The 20,414-nt window shown below is 41.6% G+C and overlaps 1 protein-coding gene across 4 annotated transcripts in view; it reads right to left on the minus strand.

The window, feature by feature from the left end:
* Window positions 1–20,414, minus strand: part of RUFY2 (RUN and FYVE domain containing 2) — a 126,627-nt gene that overhangs the window by 71,127 nt on the left and 35,086 nt on the right. For all 4 annotated transcript variants that reach the window (XM_030203146.1, XM_030203144.1, XM_030203145.1 and 1 more), the window contains exons 5-8: window positions 18,406–18,529; window positions 13,298–13,362; window positions 12,059–12,124; window positions 11,224–11,293 (exon numbers count right to left, since the gene is read on the minus strand). In XM_030203146.1, the coding sequence (XP_030059006.1) occupies window positions 11,224–11,293; window positions 12,059–12,124; window positions 13,298–13,362; window positions 18,406–18,529 (325 nt within the window). The remainder of the gene's footprint in view (window positions 1–11,223; window positions 11,294–12,058; window positions 12,125–13,297; window positions 13,363–18,405; window positions 18,530–20,414) is intronic.

A 20,414-nucleotide genomic window follows, 5' to 3' on the forward strand; every position in this document is an offset into this window, starting at 1 on the left:
CCAGAGGAGATCCGGGAAATTATAGACTGGTGAGTCTGACGTCGGTGCCGGGCAGATGGTGGAGGCTATTATTAAGAATAAAATTGCAGAGCATATACAAAAACATGGACTGATGAGACAAAGTCAGCACGGATTTAGTGAAGGGAAGTCTTGCCTCACCAATCTAATGCATTTTTTTGAGGGGGTAAGCAAACATGTGGACAATGGGGAGCCGGTTGATATGTATATCTGGATTTTCAGAAGGCGTTTGACAAAGTGCCGCACGAAAGACTCCTGAAGAAATTGCAGAGCCATGGAATCGGAGGTAGGGTATTATTATGGATTAAGAACTGGTTGAAAGATAGGAAGCAGAGAGTAGGATTGCGTGGCCAGTATTCTCAGTGGAAGAGGGTAGTTAGTGGGGTCCCGCAGGGGTCTGTGCTGGGTCCGTTGCTTTTTAATGTATTTATAAATGACCTAGAGATGGGAATAACTAGTGAGGTAATTAAATTCGCCGATGACACAAAATTATTCAGGGTCGTCAAGTCGCAGGAGGAATGTGAACGATTACAGGAGGACCTTGCGAGACTGGGAGAATGGGCGTGCAAGTGGCAGATGAAGTTCAATGTTGACAAGTGCAAAGTGATGCATGTGGGTAAGAGGAACCCGAATTATAGCTACGTCTTGCAAGGTTCCGCGTTAGGAGTTACGGATCAAGAAAGGGATCTGGGTGTCGTCGTCGATGATATGCTGAAACCTTCTGCTCAGTGTGCTGCTGCGGCTAGGAAAGCGAATAGAATGTTGGGTGTTATTAGGAAGGGTATGGAGTCCAGGTGTGCGGATGTTATAATGCCGTTGTATCGCACCATGGTGCGACCGCACCTGGAGTATTGTGTTCAGTACTGGTCTCCGTATCTCAAAAAAGATATAGTAGAATTGGAAAAGGTACAGCGAAGGGCGACGAAAATGATAGTGGGGATGGGACGACTTTCCTATGAAGAGAGGCTGAGAAGGCTAGGGCTTTTCAGCTTGGAGAAGAGACGGCTGAGGGGAGATATGATAGAAGTGTATAAAATAATGAGTGGAATGGATCGGGTGGATGTGAAGCGACTGTTCACGCTATCCAAAAATACTAGGACTAGAGGGCATGAGTTGAAGCTACAGTGTGGTAATTTAAAACGAATCGGAGAAAATTTTTCTTCACCCAACGTGTAATTAGACTCTGGAATTCGTTGCCGGAGAACGTGGTACGGGCGGTTAGCTTGACGGAGTTTAAAAAGGGGTTAGATAGATTCCTAAAGGACAAGTCCATAGACCGCTATTAAATGGACTTGGAAAAATTCCGCATTTTTAGGTATAACTTGTCTGGAATGTTTTACGTTTGGGGAGCGTGCCAGGTGCCCTTGACCTGGATTGGCCACTGTCGGTGACAGGATGCTGGGCTAGATGGACCTTTGGTCTTTCCCAGTATGGCACTACTTATGTACTTATGTACTAATTACACTACATTAATTACACTAGGGTCTTATAAACTGCAAATGTAGTAAAGTTCAATGCGGTAACATTAACTAAAAACTGAAGCATTCTTCAGGAAATTACTGTATCAAAAACACATCAATTAAACAAGTTAATCATAACTCCAAACCCTAAAAATATTTCTTAAATAGAAATGTCTTGAGCAATTTCCTAAATTGTTGATAGCTCTCTGTCCTTCTAATAAAAAGGGGGAGACAGTTCCAACATGATGCCACCTGATACACAAAAGAAGCTTGTAATATTCTCTTATATTTACTCCTTCAACTGAGGGGAAAGCTTAACAAATACTGATTTCTAGTAGGCCTTAAAATGTTTTGATTTAAAAAAGAAAAACAAACCATCAAATAAGCTGGAAGTTCTCCATGCAATGCCTTAAAAGCTAGAACAGCTATCTTAAATTGAAACCTTGCTTCTAAAGGCAACCAATGCAATCGTGACAGGAATAATATGTTCGTACCTATCAACAACAAACATAACTCACACTGCAGCAATTTGTACCCATTGCAATTTGAACTTTAGCATCTTAGAGCAACTACTATAAATAGAATTGCAGTAGTCCAATTGCGAATTAAGAAAGATTCTTTATTTTGCAGACAGATGCTTCAAATATTTCCAGATGTCCCACATAGTACTAAGGTCCGTTGATTTCTCGTACTGGGGGGTAATACATTTTGCTTTTCCCTTACAAATGCTTTATCTCTTTTTTTATAATCTTGTGTGGCTGGAAACATTTCTTCAATATAGTGAGATTTCCTCTTCTAGTTCTTGACTGAGTGTATTTTCTGTTTGAGGAAGGGAATGGAACTCAGTATGATAAACCATTAGGGATAGGAGAAATGTTTATTTTCTCTTATAGGTCAATATTCAAAGCTGTTTAACCAGGCAAAAGAGGCTCCTTCCCAGTTAAGCCCCACTGAGCTGGCCAACCGCCAATAATCAGCCAGTTCTTAATTGGGTAGTGTTGAATATTGGCTCTAACTGACCATTCCCTAACCAGAGTTTGGGCGGAGCTGCTAGTTAACCAGTTAGCAGTGATATTCAGTCTACTAACCATATAAGTAAGTGCATAAAGTTAGGCCAGCAAAAAGGCTGTCCTAACTTTATCCAGAGTTAACTGGGAACCAGTCTCAATATCATCTGGTGCCTGGTTAACTGCTATACTAACCCAGGTATTTAATGCTGGAAGCCTTGGCATTGAATATCCAGGGTTAAGTCATCCCATGGCTGTGAGCGGCTTACAAGCTACTTACTGCTATGGGATGAATATCAAGCCTTAATTTTTTTTAATTGTTCTACTATAATTATTCTTAATTGGCCTCCGAGATGTGGATTGTCAAGTATTGGAATTGTTCTTTTTGTAGTCTATTTTGATTTCTTTTTCTGTAAGACTGATATTTTTCCCTATTGTTATTTTGAACAATAAACCCCAAAAAACAAAACTAAGCAAAGGCCTCTCACCATATTCCTTTTAATTCAGCTTTCAAGGGAAAACTTACATGCAATGTCTGATGTATTCTTCCATCTTTCTTCCAATTCCCCCTGTCAGTTACAGGTTTATGACTGGGAGATACAGATGCTATGACACTTTTTAGCTAACACCCAGCTGTTGCTAAAGATGATGCTCTCTTTTGCTGCCTCTTCTAGTCACAGTCAGTCCAAAGACATACAAGTTGTCAATCAAACCTCTGGGCGAATGGAATAGGTCAACTGCTCTTCATTTACGGTCATTTACTATGCTATAATGTGTGTTCCTCTGGAATCCCCTGATTCAGTACAGAGGAGTTCCAGATGAATATTTTAGAATAACAAGAAACAAAGGAAAAACAAATCCTTGTGCATTCCACTGACAATCACTTAGACCACAAATGGGCTCATTTTCAAAGCACTTAGCCTCCCAAAGTTCCATAGAAACCTATGGAACTTAGCCTCCCAAAGTGCTTTGAAAATATGCCTCAAAGGCTGTCATCCATTTGATTTGATACTAACAGAGCAGTACAAAAACAATAACTGGAATGGAATAGAGACAGAACAAAGCTGTACAAACAGGGTACATATATTTCCTCTGTCTTGGTCTGCTCTGTCTTCAGTCAGGTGGTCTTGGAAATTGGCTAAATAAACAAATAAATAAATAAATAAATAAATAAGTTTCCAAACAGAAAAAAACAGGCTGGAAACCTGTTACAATAGTAGGTTTACGTTCTTTCTCTTCAGTCCTGTCTCTCATGGTTTATGGAGATCGGATTTCAGGCACTAAGAGAGTAAGGGCTGGCCCTGGGAGTGGGCTGCAGAACCCCAGATGAATCAACTGCAATGGGACCCTAGAATGCTGACTTGTGTGGGCTCAGCTGTACTCTGGCATAAAATTATAGTGCCAAGTGGCAGGCCTACCACTGTGGAACAGGACAAAGTGTAGGGTCTCAGGTCACCCTGATTCATTTCTCTCCCCTAAGCATGGCTTTAAGGAGGGTATACTATACCTCTGAGTGTCAGAGTTCACCAGATTGCTTGGGATGGCCTTTGAAATGACAAGAAAGAATGAATTGGTTGGTTGAGTAGCTCTATTTGCTGAAAAAAAGGCATAGAGTACAGCACAACAACCTGAACTCTGGACTCTGAGAACAGCTGAAATCATTTGAAAGTTTTGTTCCGCCCAATATGACAACAGCCATGTTTCTGGAGCCACTGGACTCCTGGTGCCTCCCTGCTTGTTCACAGAAATGACTGCCAGGCATTGTTTGAGAGAATTCATACTGGCAAACCTTTAATGAGCGGCAGGGAATGCAGCACAGCCAATAATATGTCCCTAGTATCTAGTCCAAGGCTTCCCAAACTGTGGATCGTAACCCAAATGGGGTCACAAAACTCGTATCTCGGTTTGCAACCTTGAGTAGGCTATACATTGAAATGACATTGACCGAAGTCTCTGGGGGATCACATGCTTTCTGTAGAAGCAATAATGGGGCCACAGTCACGGAAAATTTGATAAGCGCTGCTCTAGTGTGTTATGGACCATAAAGCTCTGCTGCCACCTGGTCCAAACAGTGAGCCCTCCAATGTGTCAGGCTCATGTCTGACATGACCATGAGCCAATCTTCTTGCATCCAGGAGAAGCAGGCATCACTTCCTTGACTGCATTCCCTGGTACTTCTACTTCAATCACAGACTGGGCAGAAGGAGTCAGGCTGAGGTGCTGGCCCTGATGTGGAATATGATCTGCAGCCGTTCTGCTTCCAACCCACAAACATGAGACTCTCCCCCTCAGCATGCACTGCCACTACCTGAGGTATTGGTTGACAAGGAAAATTCTCTACCTTTGAGCTCTATTTCCTTCCTCTTTTTTTTAACAACTTTATGCTTCAAATCTCCCTATCTAAATAGAAGTAGAGGGGAAGGGGGGGCACTAGGTCACGGATGATCTGAGAGGTCAGACTGCTCCTAGCCACAACTCCAGGCCATCAAAAGATCCTGGGAGCAACCCAGAGAAACCAAACCAAAGAGTGCTGCCCTGGAAGATTAACCAGTTACTCAGCTCTATCAAGGAGAAGCAGCTTAAGGAGTGCTGTCATGGAAGAAAAGATTCTCTGGCTTAACCAGATAGAGCAAAGTCCAGAGACTGGTCCTGGGAGCCCAGAAAACTCCTACTGCAACAGTCCAGATTATGTCACCATCTGCTGGAGACATGTACACTGGTATGTGCCAGCACGACCTTTGACGCCAGCAGTTAGAGGTGATCTTGCTGTTCCATCCTTGCACTGCCTGCACCTGGGACTGACGTCAAAGGGAGTATTTTCAATGACTGGACCCACTGAGTGGAACAAATTGCCCCTTTGAGTAAAAAATCAGACATAATATCCGTCATTTAAGTGGTAGCTCAAAGAACACCTTTTATGCTTAGCCTATTTTACACCCACAGCATTAAACATGCCTTTGTTCATATTTTGTCTCAGTTGGACTGCTTTGCTTGATTCTGCCTTTTGTAGTGTTTTTGTTGATGTAGTGCTTATATGTTTAATTGTGCATGTTTTATTGTACTCTGCCTTGGATAAGGGGGGATTATACATGTTAATAAATACAAATACATAGAATACTGGCAAGTGCCAGAGTTACTCCTTAAAACAGTGATAATGTCACTGGAAAAGTTGTGTTCTCTGTTTCCATCTGCTGGCAGCATGGCATAAACCCATACATCTGGACTGGTCTAGCAGAATGATAACAAAACTCTGTTGACAAGATCACAAAATGAGTCCAGGTTTACAGGATAGAAAAGTTGTGTCTTACCTGATAACTTTCTTTTCCCATCAGACCAGTCCAGAACAAAAGGATCAGCGGATGGAGACAGAGGGAAAAAAAGTAGTTCCAAGAGATTCCCTCTTAAAGGGTATTGTGCAGTCATAGAATACTCAGTATTTTGAATAACCAAGCAATGGTGCTTAAATGCACAGTGTCGGTTAGACAAATATTTCTGGAAGCAAAAAACACCATACTCAGCCAATGCCACATATAACAAAAGAGGCATATACTTTACTCATGTGCAGTGACACGACTGAGTTGGAAGATGCAAACAATGAAGTATATCAGAAATAGTTGAAAGGAGAAGCAATAACACCAGCAAATGAAAAGGAAGTGGAACAATAACCCGCCTAGCGCAAACAAAGCCAACAGGGAGGGTTTCTGGATGGAAAAATTAGTTCTTACCTGATAATTTTCTTTCCTTTAGTCCCAAAGGATTAGTCCATACTTGTGGGCTTTGCCCATTTATCAGCAGGTGGAAATACAGAGTAAATTAGAACTTTGCCATATAAGGCTGCTATGCACTAGGTTCCATTCAGTATTTGGATAGCCAAACAGTAAGAAGTTAATGGAAAGAAGTATAACTTCTACCTCTTTAATACATTTTTATAAACTTTGAAGAACAAACAACAACTCTAACCTTGTGCCTAAGAAACAAGAAAATCAACAAAAAAACCAACAGAGCAGAAGCAGAAGAGAAGGGTGGGATCTGGACTAATCCTTTGGGACTAAAGGAAAGTAAATTATCAGGTAAGAACTAATTTATCCTTCCTTAGTGTCCCCAAAGGATTGTCCATACATATGGGATGTATAAAAGCAATCCTTGAGTTGGGAGGGAACGCGATAACCCTTTTGCAAGAACAGATGCTCCAAAAGAAGCCTCTGCCCTAGAAGCCACATCTAGATGATAATTTCATCTACAGAAACAGAATGGGTTTCCACAAAGGAAGTAGACAGTGTCCTTGTAGAATGAGCTTTAAGATGCAAGGGAGTTCTTTTCCCTGTTAACAAATAGGCTGAAGAGATAGTGCCATTTAACCAATGAAGTGTAGTTGCTTTAGAAGCACACAAACCCTTTTTCAGTCCCAAGAGAAGAATGGAAAGATGATCTGAGTGCCTAAAATCGTTAGTGACCTCTACAAGCACAAAAGAACTCTTAACAGCAAGGAGGAAAATTCTGATCTACAATCCTCTACAGAAAAGGATGGTAAATACAGAGTTTGATTAACATGAAAAGCAGAAACCACCTTAGGTAAAAATGCAGGGACCATACGGATAAACATCCCAGCTTCAGTAAAATGCAGAAAGGGGTCTCTACAAGATAAGGCTTGAAGCTCTGAGATCCTTCTGGCTGAAGACATAACTACTAAGAAAGCTGTTTTCAAAGTAAGATCCTTAAGAGTAGTTTTGCGTACAGTTTCACAAAAAGTGGCTTTTTGAAGGGCCTTAAGAACAAGATGAAGGTTCCATTCAGGACGGACCTGTCTATACGGAGGCCTAAACTGATTGACACTCCCCAAACTTTAACGCACAACATCTGGATGTCTGCCAAAGAACACTATTGGATATGACCACATAAACAAGTCAGAGACGCTATCTGAACTTTGAGGGAATTGAGGGAAAGACCTTTCTTATGCCCTTCTTTAAGAATTTGTGGCAGTGACGCTTTAGATGTGGTAAGGTTTCCTTCTGAACACCAAGATTCAAAGATTCTCCATACCCGAGCATCTTTAGCTTTTTCAGGCTTGCAAAAGAATAGCAATGACTTTTTCCAAGTAACCTTTCTTCTTCAGGCATGACCTTTCATCCATTGGAATTGGACCCTGAATCAGAAGACCTGTGTAACTGATAGATACAGTGGAGGAGCAATCTTTAACCACATCAGATCTGCATATCCAAGGACATCCTGGCCAATCCAAAGCTACAGGGATAATTGTCCCTGGATGACGAGCAATGCAAAGAAGAATTCTCCTTAACATTGACCACGGAGGTAAAAGCATATATAGGTGGTTTGCTGTTTGTGACTTTTGTAGAAAAGCATCCAGGCCCTCTGCATTGGGGTCTTTCCAATGGCTGGAGAATCTGTGGACTTGAGTATTCCTCCCGGATGCCATTAGATCTATATCTGGAACTCCCCAATATGACTTGATCAGATGGAATACTTTTGTCAAAAACTGCCACTCCCCCAGATTAAGGGAAGTTTGCTGAGAAAATCCACATGAATAGTCAGAGCTCCTACAATATGAGATGCTGAAATTAGAGGAATGTGGACCTTGGCCCAGCAGAAAAGAATGTCCGCTTCTCTGGCTAGATGAATACTCTTGGTTCCCCACAGCCTCATGACATGAGAAACCGCTATCGTGTTGTCTGACAGAATCCTCACTGGCTTCCCTCAAAGATGATGAGCAAAGGAAAGCAAGGCTTTTTGAATGGCTCTGAGCTCTAGAAGACTGATGTGCCAAAAGGCTTCAATTGAACACAATTGGTCTTGGGCTGAAGCAGAAAAAGAGCTCCGCAGCCCAATAAGCTGGCATTTATTGCGCTACAAATCAATTCTGAATTGTCAAAGGAATGCTGTACTGAAAATGTGAAGGATGAATCCACCATTTGAGGCTGATTTTGGCTCACAGGGTCCAAGAGAGATGGAGACCAACAGCTGAGAAGGGATCGCTGAAGTGGTCTGATGTGAAATCTGGCCGACAGAAGAACACCCAAGGTAGAGGCCATTTTGCTCAGAACCTAGACATAGTCCCAGACTCTCAGACATGGAAGGGAAAGTAGATCCAACTTGGGTGTGGCTCTTTTGCTGATAAGCAACAGGAAGGAATGTCTTCCCTAAGCCTGTGTTGAATATCACTCCCAAATATGCCAAGATTTGTGCTGGAGACGACTCTTAGTGAAATTGATTACCTATTATAAGGTTTGAAGAAGACCAGCTACCTTGGATGAATCTTGCAGACTCTCTTGCTAGAAAGAGACCCAAATCAGCTAATGGCCGAGATATGGATGAACCCAAATCCCATCCTTGCACAGGAAGGCTGCCACTACTACCAGGACCTTGGAAAAATAACCTAGTGTAGCTGAGTGAATGAGGTGCCCACTTGTAGCAGATGATGAAAGCGGTGGTTGCTAATGCTGGAGCCATGTCATCCAGTCAAATACTGCTACAAACACTGCACAGAGGTAACAACTGTAGCTGCCATAGTACAGATGGCCAACCTGTACAGCAGTAGTGTCCAAGAACTGGCTGTTGTATCAGTAATGTCCTACAGCCAGATACTGCTATAGCACTACTGTACAACACCCCTCCAGCCAAAGCAACCACAGCTGACTGTTGTGCCACAGAAGTGTAACACCAGACAAATGTGTAGCTTGCCATATATTGCCCTATAGCTGGATGCTATGGGTATATAACCCAACAGCTCATGTAAAAGCACAGGACAGAAAACACTGAAGTAGAGCTCATTTGCTAAGGAGAGCAGTTGTCATTAGCATGTTTGAAATGCAGTCCAGTAATTCTCCTTGTTTCTTTTAATGGCAAGGCTTTTAATGCCTGAAACTAGAAATTAAGAAGAGCACTACTTATGTAGTGCTTAGCAGATTGTAGAGGGAGAAAATACAGATGAGCTCCTCAGAAGATTTAATCAACCATTGATGAGTAAAAGAGAACTGATTATTTAGTTGAAATTACTCATAAAATGTTCAACTACATTAGCTGTAAGGGTCCGGTCCAAACAGCAACCAACATGTACCAGGAAAATACAGGGCTGACCTTTCCAACAGAAATAAACAGCTGGAAACTTCAATACCAGCCCTCGATGCAAATGCAACCGTTTGCCCCAAAGAAATAAAAGCAATTAGGACTCTGCTCCAAATTAGTTTTTGGTGCTTTTTTTTTTAAAGCTAATTAGCAAAACTCTAACAAGCTAAAGTGCTTTGCAGGCTAAACCAACTATTACAGCCAGTAACAGAAATGAATGCTGTGAGGTAAAAGCAGGCAAAGCTGATCTCTACAGCAATAAGAAAATAATGCAGAAACGCACTGCTCCTAAAAGAGGGCTCTATAGATTAACCAGAGCTGAAGAGAAGTTGCCACCAAAAGAGAAAAGCAGCAGTTGCTAGCTAAAGAGATTACTCTTAAAAGAAAAAAAATACAAGGCAGAGCAGAAGGAACACTCTTAAAGAAGCCCTGAAGAAAAGATTCAGCGCATGAGAAAGCCGAGTCTGAAGCTGAGGTAAAGTTCAAAAATCCCCAGTAGAAATAATACCCAAAAAGGTAAATTCTACCATTAAAGGCCTTTCGGCAGCAAACCAAGTCCTCCAAGAAAAGATTTGAAAAGTCAGTCGGGACTTGAGAAGCAGGAGATTTCCCGCCCTCTTGATGACTGTTGGAATTGTCTAGGCACCGGGCACCGGCATAAAGAGATAACTAGATGGAGACTGCAGCATTACTTAGCACCAAAGGTTTGTGTAAAAATGATTATGGCAAAAGTAGTCTGTCTTAACGACAATTATTTATTATTATTGTTTATTGAACAAGTCTTATATTCTGTGTTATCTCAGAAATTCAAAGTGGATTACAAATTTATATACATAATTTTGGTAAAAAATAACAAAAATAATAATATAAATATCACAATCTGACATAAAAAATAAAACATAAAATAAAAACCAACAAGGAACTCTTTTAGGCTTTAGCGTTGTCCAAACTGCTGAATAACAGCTGCATATCAGCATAGTGAAGGGGGGAGGTGAGGGATTCAGAACTATGGAGTGCCATTTCAGCTCCTGCCAAATCTTCAGAGTAAGTGAAAAAAAAAAGGAGCTAACATTGACCCTTAGGAAACGCCCTTGCTCAACCAACATCCAGAAACTACTGGGTTAGGAGCTGGATGATAAGCATCAAAGTAGACCTGCATGGTCCATCTACCACCCATTTAGAGACAGAGAAAAATACTGAGCATTTTATGGCTGCACGATACTCTTTAAGGGCATATCTCCTGGAGCTACATTTTTTTTTCTCCATCTCCATTCACTGGTTGACGAACATAAGCCACTTGTTCTGGACTGGTCTGATAGGATGTGAAGGAAATATTATAGTATAGCATAGTTTGGTTTTGGGGTGGTTTTTTTTTTTTGCTTTTCTGTTATTGTACACTGTGTGCTTTCAATGTGTTTAACTTCTTGTGTAGCACACAAACATGTAGTTATGTTTCTCAACTTAGAAATGTATTGCAACAAAGACAGAGGAAATCAACAAGCCCTTAATACATAAAGGAGGCTTCTGGCTGAGTTTTGCCCTGTCTTCACCTAACAGAAGGGAGGGCAACCACATTCTGGTGAAACTCTGAGAAATCTCATTAGCAGGCAGAAAAAATTATCTTTATACAGAATTTAGAAGCAAACAAAAACAGGTACCTCTTCAACCAGTTTAGTGTTAGACTTTTCCAACGAATCAACTCTTGCATGCAGGTTGCTGATGGTACCACTGTATAGGAAGAAGCAGCAGTCATTCAAAAGACTCCTAACAGCATGAGAGCTTGCAGCTCACCTGAACACAAATACAGGCAACCTCTGTGGTAGTGGACTGGCTCACTGTTGGAGGAAAAATGACATCCCTTTTCTCTTTATATTGCTGTGGATGTTAACACTACAGTCCTTGTGTTCGATGCTCTGCAATAGTTTTATTTATTTCCAATATTTGATAAACCTCCTCACTAAAATAGCTCAAGGCAAATTACAATAAAAATAAATTTCACCCTCACCCGTACCCCTAACAATCAACCATACAATCTACTCTCATAACCTACTTAATTCACTGTCCAAATAACTATGCCTTAACTAAGTGTCTTTTTATGAGGGGAAAAATATAGAGAGGGCAAGTATGATGATTTTTAAACAGTTCCCCTTTGAAAAAGTGGCAAGTGCACAAAATGCTGGAAAGTATGTGCAATGATTTGAAAATGAAATCTCTGCATATACTTTCACTCCAATGACTTGTCCCTGCTCATTTTTTCATAGAGACCAAAACCTTCCCTGTATCATCTGTGCAAAACCCTTTTCTCTATCGGGCACTAAGAAAGTTGAGCGCAGATGTTACACTAACCATATGCTTCTATCTCTGCTAGCTTTCTGCATCACCCCAGTGGGAATAACAATGGACTCAAATTCCTGGATGCCCTATTGGCAGACACATCAAGGTACATGTGTTGCGAAATAAGAGACTTTACATTTCAGACAGTTTGGTACTCACTTCAGCTGCCTGTTCAGTTCCTCTATATAATTCTTCTGGTCCAAGATAGCAGCAATCTGTCCGTTCCTAAGGGAGGATAAAATTGTTCCAATCATAAAAGCCACTAGAAGCACTAGTAGATAACCTAATAGGTTACACCATGACATAAATGTCTTAAAGACAAAAAAAAGATCACAACAAACAGAAAAGAACGCAGCTGCCTGCACTATCCAAGAGTCCAGCAGAGACGTCCAGCTGCACATCTGCTGCTTACCACAGGTCTATGTGCAGTGACTGTAGGTTAACAGTAACACTCAGCCAGCAGGTAATAAGCATGCGAGCAGCCTCAAACATAATATTTCAAGGATGGTGTGACAAAGCAGGCAGTACAGGAGGCAATTTATGGTGATAAACTTCAGGGAGCAGCCAAAAATGTTTCAACAGGCCTGCATCACTGCTGCCCATCCTGCCTCCCTCCTTCCTCTTTCTGTAAGCTGCTACTGTCCATCTGCAGTCTCAACCTACTCCTCCTAAAATCCCATTAAAATCTCATTCTCTATCCAACTTCCTCTGTGGTTTCTACTCACTTTTCCTCTCCTCCAAAGCAGTGGGTAGACTTGGGCCCTACAGTAATAAGTATATAGAGGTGCCAGGGATCATGAGCCAGTATATGTTCATGGTCCATGCGTCAGCTCCATCAGCTCCTGCTCCTAAATGAGTTTTCATTTCAAACAGGAAGTCAGATGGAAGGAAGTGGGATCACTAGAAGGACTGGTGGTCTGTGCTAAGCTCACATACTGCTTTGGCGGAAAGCAGGTGGGGAAGGGGGAGAAGAGGCATTTAGTATAATGCAGGGGGAGGAGGAAGCACCAGTGACATTGGAGATGTAAGGGAACCATAATTTGAAGCCACCTAGGATGGCAAAGTTCCTTGCACCAACCCTGCAGTGTTTGTAGAGAGATGTCCAGTTATAGAAATTAAATATACAGTTAGTACAGTGACTGTCACTTCAGTATTTCTGTAAACCACCTAGATTATAGGCAATATATAAATTTTTTAAATAATAAATACAAATTACAGCTGAGTTCGGCATGAGTCTGTGCTGTGTTATATGCAGAAACGCAATAGAGGGTAATCAGCACCCCTGGTAGCCTTTACAGTAGAACCCATGCACTGCAAACATCTTGCCCTATTCCAAGGCTTACACTTCATAAAAAGTTGATAGGCTCAGACACTGGGAGGCAGCTGGAGACAATGTACCTTTCCTCACTTGCAAGATCCTCATCCTCATTTTTTAGATACATGGAGAAATCAATCACCCCAACCTGACAGAAAAAGAAAAGAGTTCATTTATTCACAGATCTGTGAAAAGGAAATCAAAATCACCACCTTTAATTAACCTGATTATTGAAAACTTGTTGTGAGCAGCTGAGCACTAGAGAATGGATAAGTGGGGGGAACTTGGTGTCTTGGACATTTAAACTAAACAGAAGAGATATTTGAATAATATGAACCCAAAAACATAGGTATGTCCTAATTCTCTAAATGAGAACACTATACTCGAGTATACACTATTTCATCAGTTTAGCACTATGTTTTTCCAGAAGTTATTATGCAGCTGGATACTTCCCAGTTCTACTTCCAAAATGAGCTGTAAATCACCATTTTAAAAAGGTATCATGACAGATGGATGGTCTCAGAAGCTAGGGTGATAAACTGCGATTGGAGAATGTGGGTAATATGGAGGAAACAAAAAAAATGGTGTCTATACAGTCTGATTCGGAGGAGGAGGAGGAAGAACACGCGCTGAACCTTGCGGAGCAAGCCGAGGTCACTAAAACAGACATGGTGGGCTGGTTTCAGGAATTGAGAGCAGACAATGCTGGAGTTCATCGTGATGTCCAGGAAACACCAAAAGACATTAAAGTGGAGATAGGGGATCTGAGCGCTTGAGTTTCCTCAGTGGAAGGATCGGTAGATACTGTACAGGAGGCTGTAATTACCCTTAAAAGATCTCTCTCCAAGAACAATGTAGCAATTCAAAATTTGAGAGATCAGCTAGAGAACAGATCCCGAAGGTATAACCTAAGATTTAAGGATATTCCTGAGTTAGAAGCGTTTAAAGATTGTCATTCTGTGGTCACTGACTTTTGTAATTATTTGTTGAATCCAGCGGTAGTAGGCAAGCCATTAAACTTCAACATTCAAAGAGCTAATCGTTGCTTGGACCATTCCTCTGGGGTGGGGAGGGGGACCCTACAGTAAAACATATTGGAGAGCGCTGAAGGAATTCTTTAGGGGATTAGAGGTAGTGGACTGTTGCCTTTACTACATGGGGTACAGCATAATTATACATTTAATTTGCATACTAGTTGTACATATACTCAAACTGATGGCTTTTGGGCTCATCGAAATCTGTGGGGCTTCCTAGGGGAGGCAGAAATTGGGAATATTCAGACTTCGGATCATGCTCCAGCTTGGGACACCAAGGGAGAAGAGACTTTTGGAGACTCAATGAATGTTTGTTAGGAGACAAACTGGTGTGTTTTTTTTTTTTGTTACATTTGTACCCCGCGCTTTCCCACTCATGGCAGGCTCAATGCGGCTTACATGGGGCAATAGAGGGTTAAGTGACTTGCCCAGAATCACAAGGAGCTGCCTGTGCCTGAAGTGGGAATCGAACTCAGTTCCCCAGGACCAAAGTCCACCACCCTAACCACTAGGCCACTCCTCCAGTGTGCTATTCAAGATTTTAGATAGAATAATGATACTGGAGAGGTTGGGGAGGGAGCTCTCTGGGATGCACTGAAGGCTGTGGTCAGAGGGGTGTTTATACAATGAGGGACTCGCAGGAAGAGGGAGAAGGGAGAACATACATTGCGATTGTGGAGTCATCTCATTGACCTGGAATGTCAACACAAGAGATCTTTGTGAGGTGCGGAGCAAGCTTTCTCAATTACAGATGGCAGAGGTGGATTTTTACCATACTAAACTCCACCAGGGGCTTTTTAAATTTGCCAATAAATCTGGGGAGTGGTTAGCACGCTACCTTCAGGCTAAGAGCCCTCATTCGAATATTCAGAAGATCCAGGGTAAAGGAGGAGATTGGTATTATACGGATTCTAACATACTTTCTTGCTTCCTCCAATACTATCGCAAGCTTTACCAGGCAGATGAGACAGTATCCTCAGAGACTATAAAGCAATTCCTAGATGCTGTCCCTATCCCACAGTTAACAGATCTGGAGAGTAAACAGCTTGGAGAACCTAATCGGTTGCGAGAGGTGGAGGGAGTTATTTGGCATTTACAGAATGGCAAAACTCCTGGATTAGATGGGTACAAAGGGAGGTTTATAAACTTTTTGTGGGGGAGGTGGGAGACCTTCTCGTCAGAGTGAGAAATGTAGTATTGGAAGGGAACTCTCTGCCGTCATCTATGGCTGAGGCTGGTATCACAGTATTGCCAAAATCTGGCAAAGATTTATCTACTTGTGGGGCTAATAGACCTATCTCCCTTCTTAATGGTGATGCAAAAAAAATGTTGGCTAAGGTTTTGGCTAACAGGTTGGGCAGGGTTTTACCACATCTTGTTCATGTTGATCAATCTGGATTGAGACCGTGGAGACAAGTTAGGGATAACATTCGCAGAATTCTTCATTTGCTTTGGGCGGCTCAGCAGTCCCTATCATGACTATCCTTCTTGGCAATGGATGCCGAGAAGGCATTCAATAGGGTTAGTTGGTCCTTCTTACAGGAAGAAATGGTGAGCATAGGGTTGGGGGCAAATTTTTGTGTATGGATAGCGGCGTTTTATGTGGATCCCAGGGCATGTCTCCATCTTAATTGTTCTTAAACCCCCTTTTTTTCTATTGGCAGGGGGACCTGGCAGGGATGCCCCCTATCGCCTCTCTCTTTGCGCCCTATATAGAGTCACTGGCTATTCGTATTTGTGAGTACCTGGATATTCAGGGAGTGGTGGTAGGGAAGGTGGAACATCATGTGGCCCTCTTTGCAGATGATGTTTTATTATTTATTAGGGATCCGGGACTGACACTGACTAATATTTTAGAAGTCTTTAGTGAGTTGAAAAAGTAGCAGGGCTGAAAATCAATATGGACAAGAGTGAGTTGTTTGGTATCACCACCTCTAGGGAAGAAGAGGAGCAGCTGCACCTGGCATTTCCTTTTTGCTGGGGTCTGCGCTGGGACTATTGCTTTTTAACATATTTATAAATGATCTAGAGATGGAAGTAAGTAGTGAGGTAATTAAATTTGCTGATGATACAAAGTTATTCAAAGTTGTTAAATCGCAAGAGGATTGTGAAAAATTACAAGAGGATCTTACGAGACTGGGAGACTGGGCATCCAAATGACAGATGACGTTTAACGTGAGAAAGTGCAAAGTGATGCATGTGGGAAAGAGGAATCTGAACTATAGCTACATAAAGCAAGGTTCTACATTAGGATTCACCAACCAGGAAAGAGATCTAGATGTCATCGTTGATGATACGTTGAAACCCTTTGTCAGTGTGCAGCGGCGGCGGCTAAGAAAGCAAATAGAATGTTAAGCATTATTAGGAAAGGAATGGAAAACAAAAATGAGGACATTATAATGCCTTATCAGTCAATTGGTGCGACTGCACCTTGAATATTGTGTGCAATTCTGGTCACCACATCTCAAAAAAGATATAGTGGAATCAGAAAAGGTACAGAGAAGGGTGACGAAAATGATAAAGGGGATGGGACAACTTCCCTATGAGGAAAGGCTAAAGCAGCTAGGGCCCTTCAGCTTGGAGAACAGACAGCTGAGGAGAGATATGATAAAGGTCTATAAAATAATTAGTAGAATGGAACGGGTAGAAGTAAATTGCTTGTTTACTCTTTCCAAAAATACTAGAACTAGGGGGCACGCAATAAAGCTACAAAATAGTAAATTTAAAATGAACTGGAGAAAATATTTCTTCACTCAACGTAAAATTAAACTCTGGAATTCATTGCCAGAGAATGTAGTAAAAGCAGTTAGCTTAGTGGGGTTTAAAAAAGGTTTGGCTATCTTCCTAAAAGAAAAGTCCATAAGCCATTATTAAAATGATTTGGAGAAAATCCACTGCTTATTTCTATCATAAGCAGAGTAAAATGTATTGTACTGTTTTGGTATCTTGCCAAGTATTTGTGACCTGGATTGGCCACTGTTGGAAACAGGATGCTGAGCTTGATGGACCTTCGGTCTGTCCCAGTATGGCAATACTTAATGTACTTATGTACTCTTTCCGATATTCCTTCATACTTCTTGAAGTCTAGGACCCCCAATTTTGAATGAATTCTCCATATTTGTCCAATTCTGAGCCACACCATCTGGTGATCACTGGATGCCAAAAGATCACCCACTGTAACATCAGAAATACTCTCCCCATTTGTAAGCACCAGGTCTGGTATGGCTACCTCTAATGTGGGTTCCATTACCAGCTGCCAGTACAGTTGCCCCTATAAAGATTTCAACATCCCCCTACTTCTAGACAACACTGCAGCAGAGATGTTCCAATCAACATCCAGCATACTGAAATCATCCACGAATAGAGCTTCCCCTTTCATACCAATATTGTGTATGTCTTCAACTTAATCTCTATCCATTATTATCTGCCTGAGAATGAGGTCTGCATATCACACCAGCGCAAATAGATGTTGCATTCCCTCTTTCCAGATTAACCCAGAGTGCCTCCCCTTTACCTTGTAAGTCCTGAAATGTTGTTGCTTTAATATTATTTTTAACATACAGGGTCACTACTCATCCCTTTCTTCCTACCCTGCCCTCCTTGAATAGATTATAGCCTGGTATAATTATATCCTAGTCATAGTTTTGTGTGACCACCACTAAATCCAAGTTATCCTCTTTCATAACAGCCTCTAGATCCAGAACCTTACTTCTCATACTATGGGCATTAGTATACACAGTTTCCAGATGTTGCTATTTCCCCCCCCCCCCCCTATTTCTATAATGTTTTACATACCTTAGGGCTTTTACTTACCTTTGTTCACCTATTGCTGATGACCCTAGTTTAAAGCCCTCTGCAGTAGATAACTAGTCAATAAGCTGAAACTCTTCAATTTCCCTTCTGTCTGTCTTCCCTCCACACAAACACTAGCTCTTTGCTGAGGATTAGATTCCAATACAAAATAAGGCAATGGAATGGCAAAGGAAACTGACGTGGTTGTGTACCTGTTTTCTTCAAAAGCAATCTGTAATTCACTGAAAATTTAAAAACCAAGCTACTACGGCGGAGGAAACGATTTTTGTAATTTTTGAGGTGTGGGATGGAGATTCTTCTTACAGTACATTCAGAGATGGGGAGGGGGAGAAGGAAAAACTTACTAATGAATCCAGGTCTTCCCCTTTTACACATAGGTTAGCATCAATGACATTCAGTCCAACCAGCAGTCCAACTATTACCGCACCTTCCTCTTCCATCATCAGTGCGTGATACTCATAAAATTCACTGTGGAGAGACAGGGAAGTGCATTAAACTGCTGGACCTCTGGAAAGAGCTCTGGATCTAAAAGTATATAAGTATCATATGCATACCCTGAATCTACACCTTCAGCAAACTCCAATACAAGAACTGAAGACACACTGTCTGAAATCAAGTGGGTCAATGTGTTGCTTAGCAAGGACATAAGAAGGCAGCAAGTCTTTGGGAGTCAAAGAGCTTCAGGATAATGATGCTGAAAGATAGTAACTAGAACTATGTCCATTCTCCTACTTTCCTTCATGGCATTTACATATGATACAAGAAACACTTCCAAAGACTGCTGCCCACATTGACCTGGGGCTGCCAAATCAACAGGCTTTGGTTTTTAATTAAGCAGCAAAAATGAGATCCTGGGACTTTCACCATCTCCTTTTATTTAAAAAAAAAATCCCTCCAAAACAATATTGAAGTTCTTCAGGACAACACTGTCTCCAAAGCATATTCACTTCATTTACAGGGACTGTTAATTATTTTAAAGTAAATATACATTAAGAAAAATGTGCCACGCTAGCATGGCTGGTGGCTCAGCAGTAATGCTAGACGTTGTCATGCAGATGACATGGATTCAATTCCTAATCCCGGATTCTACTACCTGGATCAGCCAAGAATGAGGATTTATTTATGTATTTGTTTCAAATTTATTATTAGCTTGATGACCATCAAGCAGTCAAAGAGAGATGCAGGACAGCCATCACTCAATAGCACCAACTAGCAGTCAGACTTGTGGACTATGGGGTCTTTTACAAAGGCACGCTAGCATTTTTAGCGAGTGCTAAAAATAAGCATGTGCTAAACATTAGAAACACCCATATATCCCTACGAGTGTCACTAGCGTGATTTTGTAAAAGACCCCTATGTTAGCCGGGTTCTCCAGAGCATTGAGGTTCACAGCCCCTGGTCAAAGACTGTTGCTGAGCTGACTAGGTAGATTTATGATGGGGACACAAAAAAGGGAGATAAAGCCCCTGGTAGCTGCAAATGAAAGTTCTTGACATCATAATCCAATAGAGGCTGGTTATAATTGAGGTGGAGATCCAAAAGAAGCTGGCAGAAACTGCTCAGCACACAGAAAAAAAAGTGCAACTGCATACTGATAACATTGAGCTTGTCTAGTGGCTTGCTTGACAGATAAAACCTATAGGCTTTAAAGGGCACGTCATGCTCAGAACTCAAAGCAACTAATTCTTCAGCAAACAAAGTGGCCACTGGCCAGCTGGAGAGTAAACATATAGAGTTAAGCAGCCAGCAGCTGATGCCACTCAGAATGATCTGAGCTAGTTTCAACAATCCTTAGTAGCATATAACATGCTGACTACAGAGAATGTAAAATTTGCTTTCAGACAAGTATAATCAATCAAAGGGAAGCTTTCACCAAGCCGCGCTAAAAAGTGGCTAGCACTATCCCCAGCGAAGGGCTTTACTGCGCAATGAGGACACTTTTAGCATGGTGGTAAAATGGCCCCATTTTCCCTATTAATGGCCACGAGCTAATTTCCCCATTAGCGTGTGAGCATTTACCGACACTTATTCTCTAGGTGGTAAGGGCTCATGCACTAATAGGTTAGCAAGCAGCAGTGTAGCTGCACTAACTGATTAGCGCAATATACGCCTACTCTCTGCCCCCAGACACGACCCAAGTGCTAAAAAATGAAATGTATATTTTAGCGCATGGGAAGTGTGTGCTGTTCCCGAAACCACTATGGGATGCGTGACCGCGTCTTGCAGTAATGGTTTTTAACCTATGGTAAGCACACATTAGTGTTTACCGCAGCTTAGTAAACAAGCCTCAGAGTTTTATGTAATGATACAAAGGATGCTATCAGAGGATGTACCTGCGCTTGGAAAATCTGAA

This window comes from Microcaecilia unicolor, chromosome 5 (assembly GCF_901765095.1).
Source record: "Microcaecilia unicolor chromosome 5, aMicUni1.1, whole genome shotgun sequence".
In the NCBI taxonomy this organism is placed as follows: Eukaryota; Metazoa; Chordata; class Amphibia; order Gymnophiona; family Siphonopidae; genus Microcaecilia; species Microcaecilia unicolor.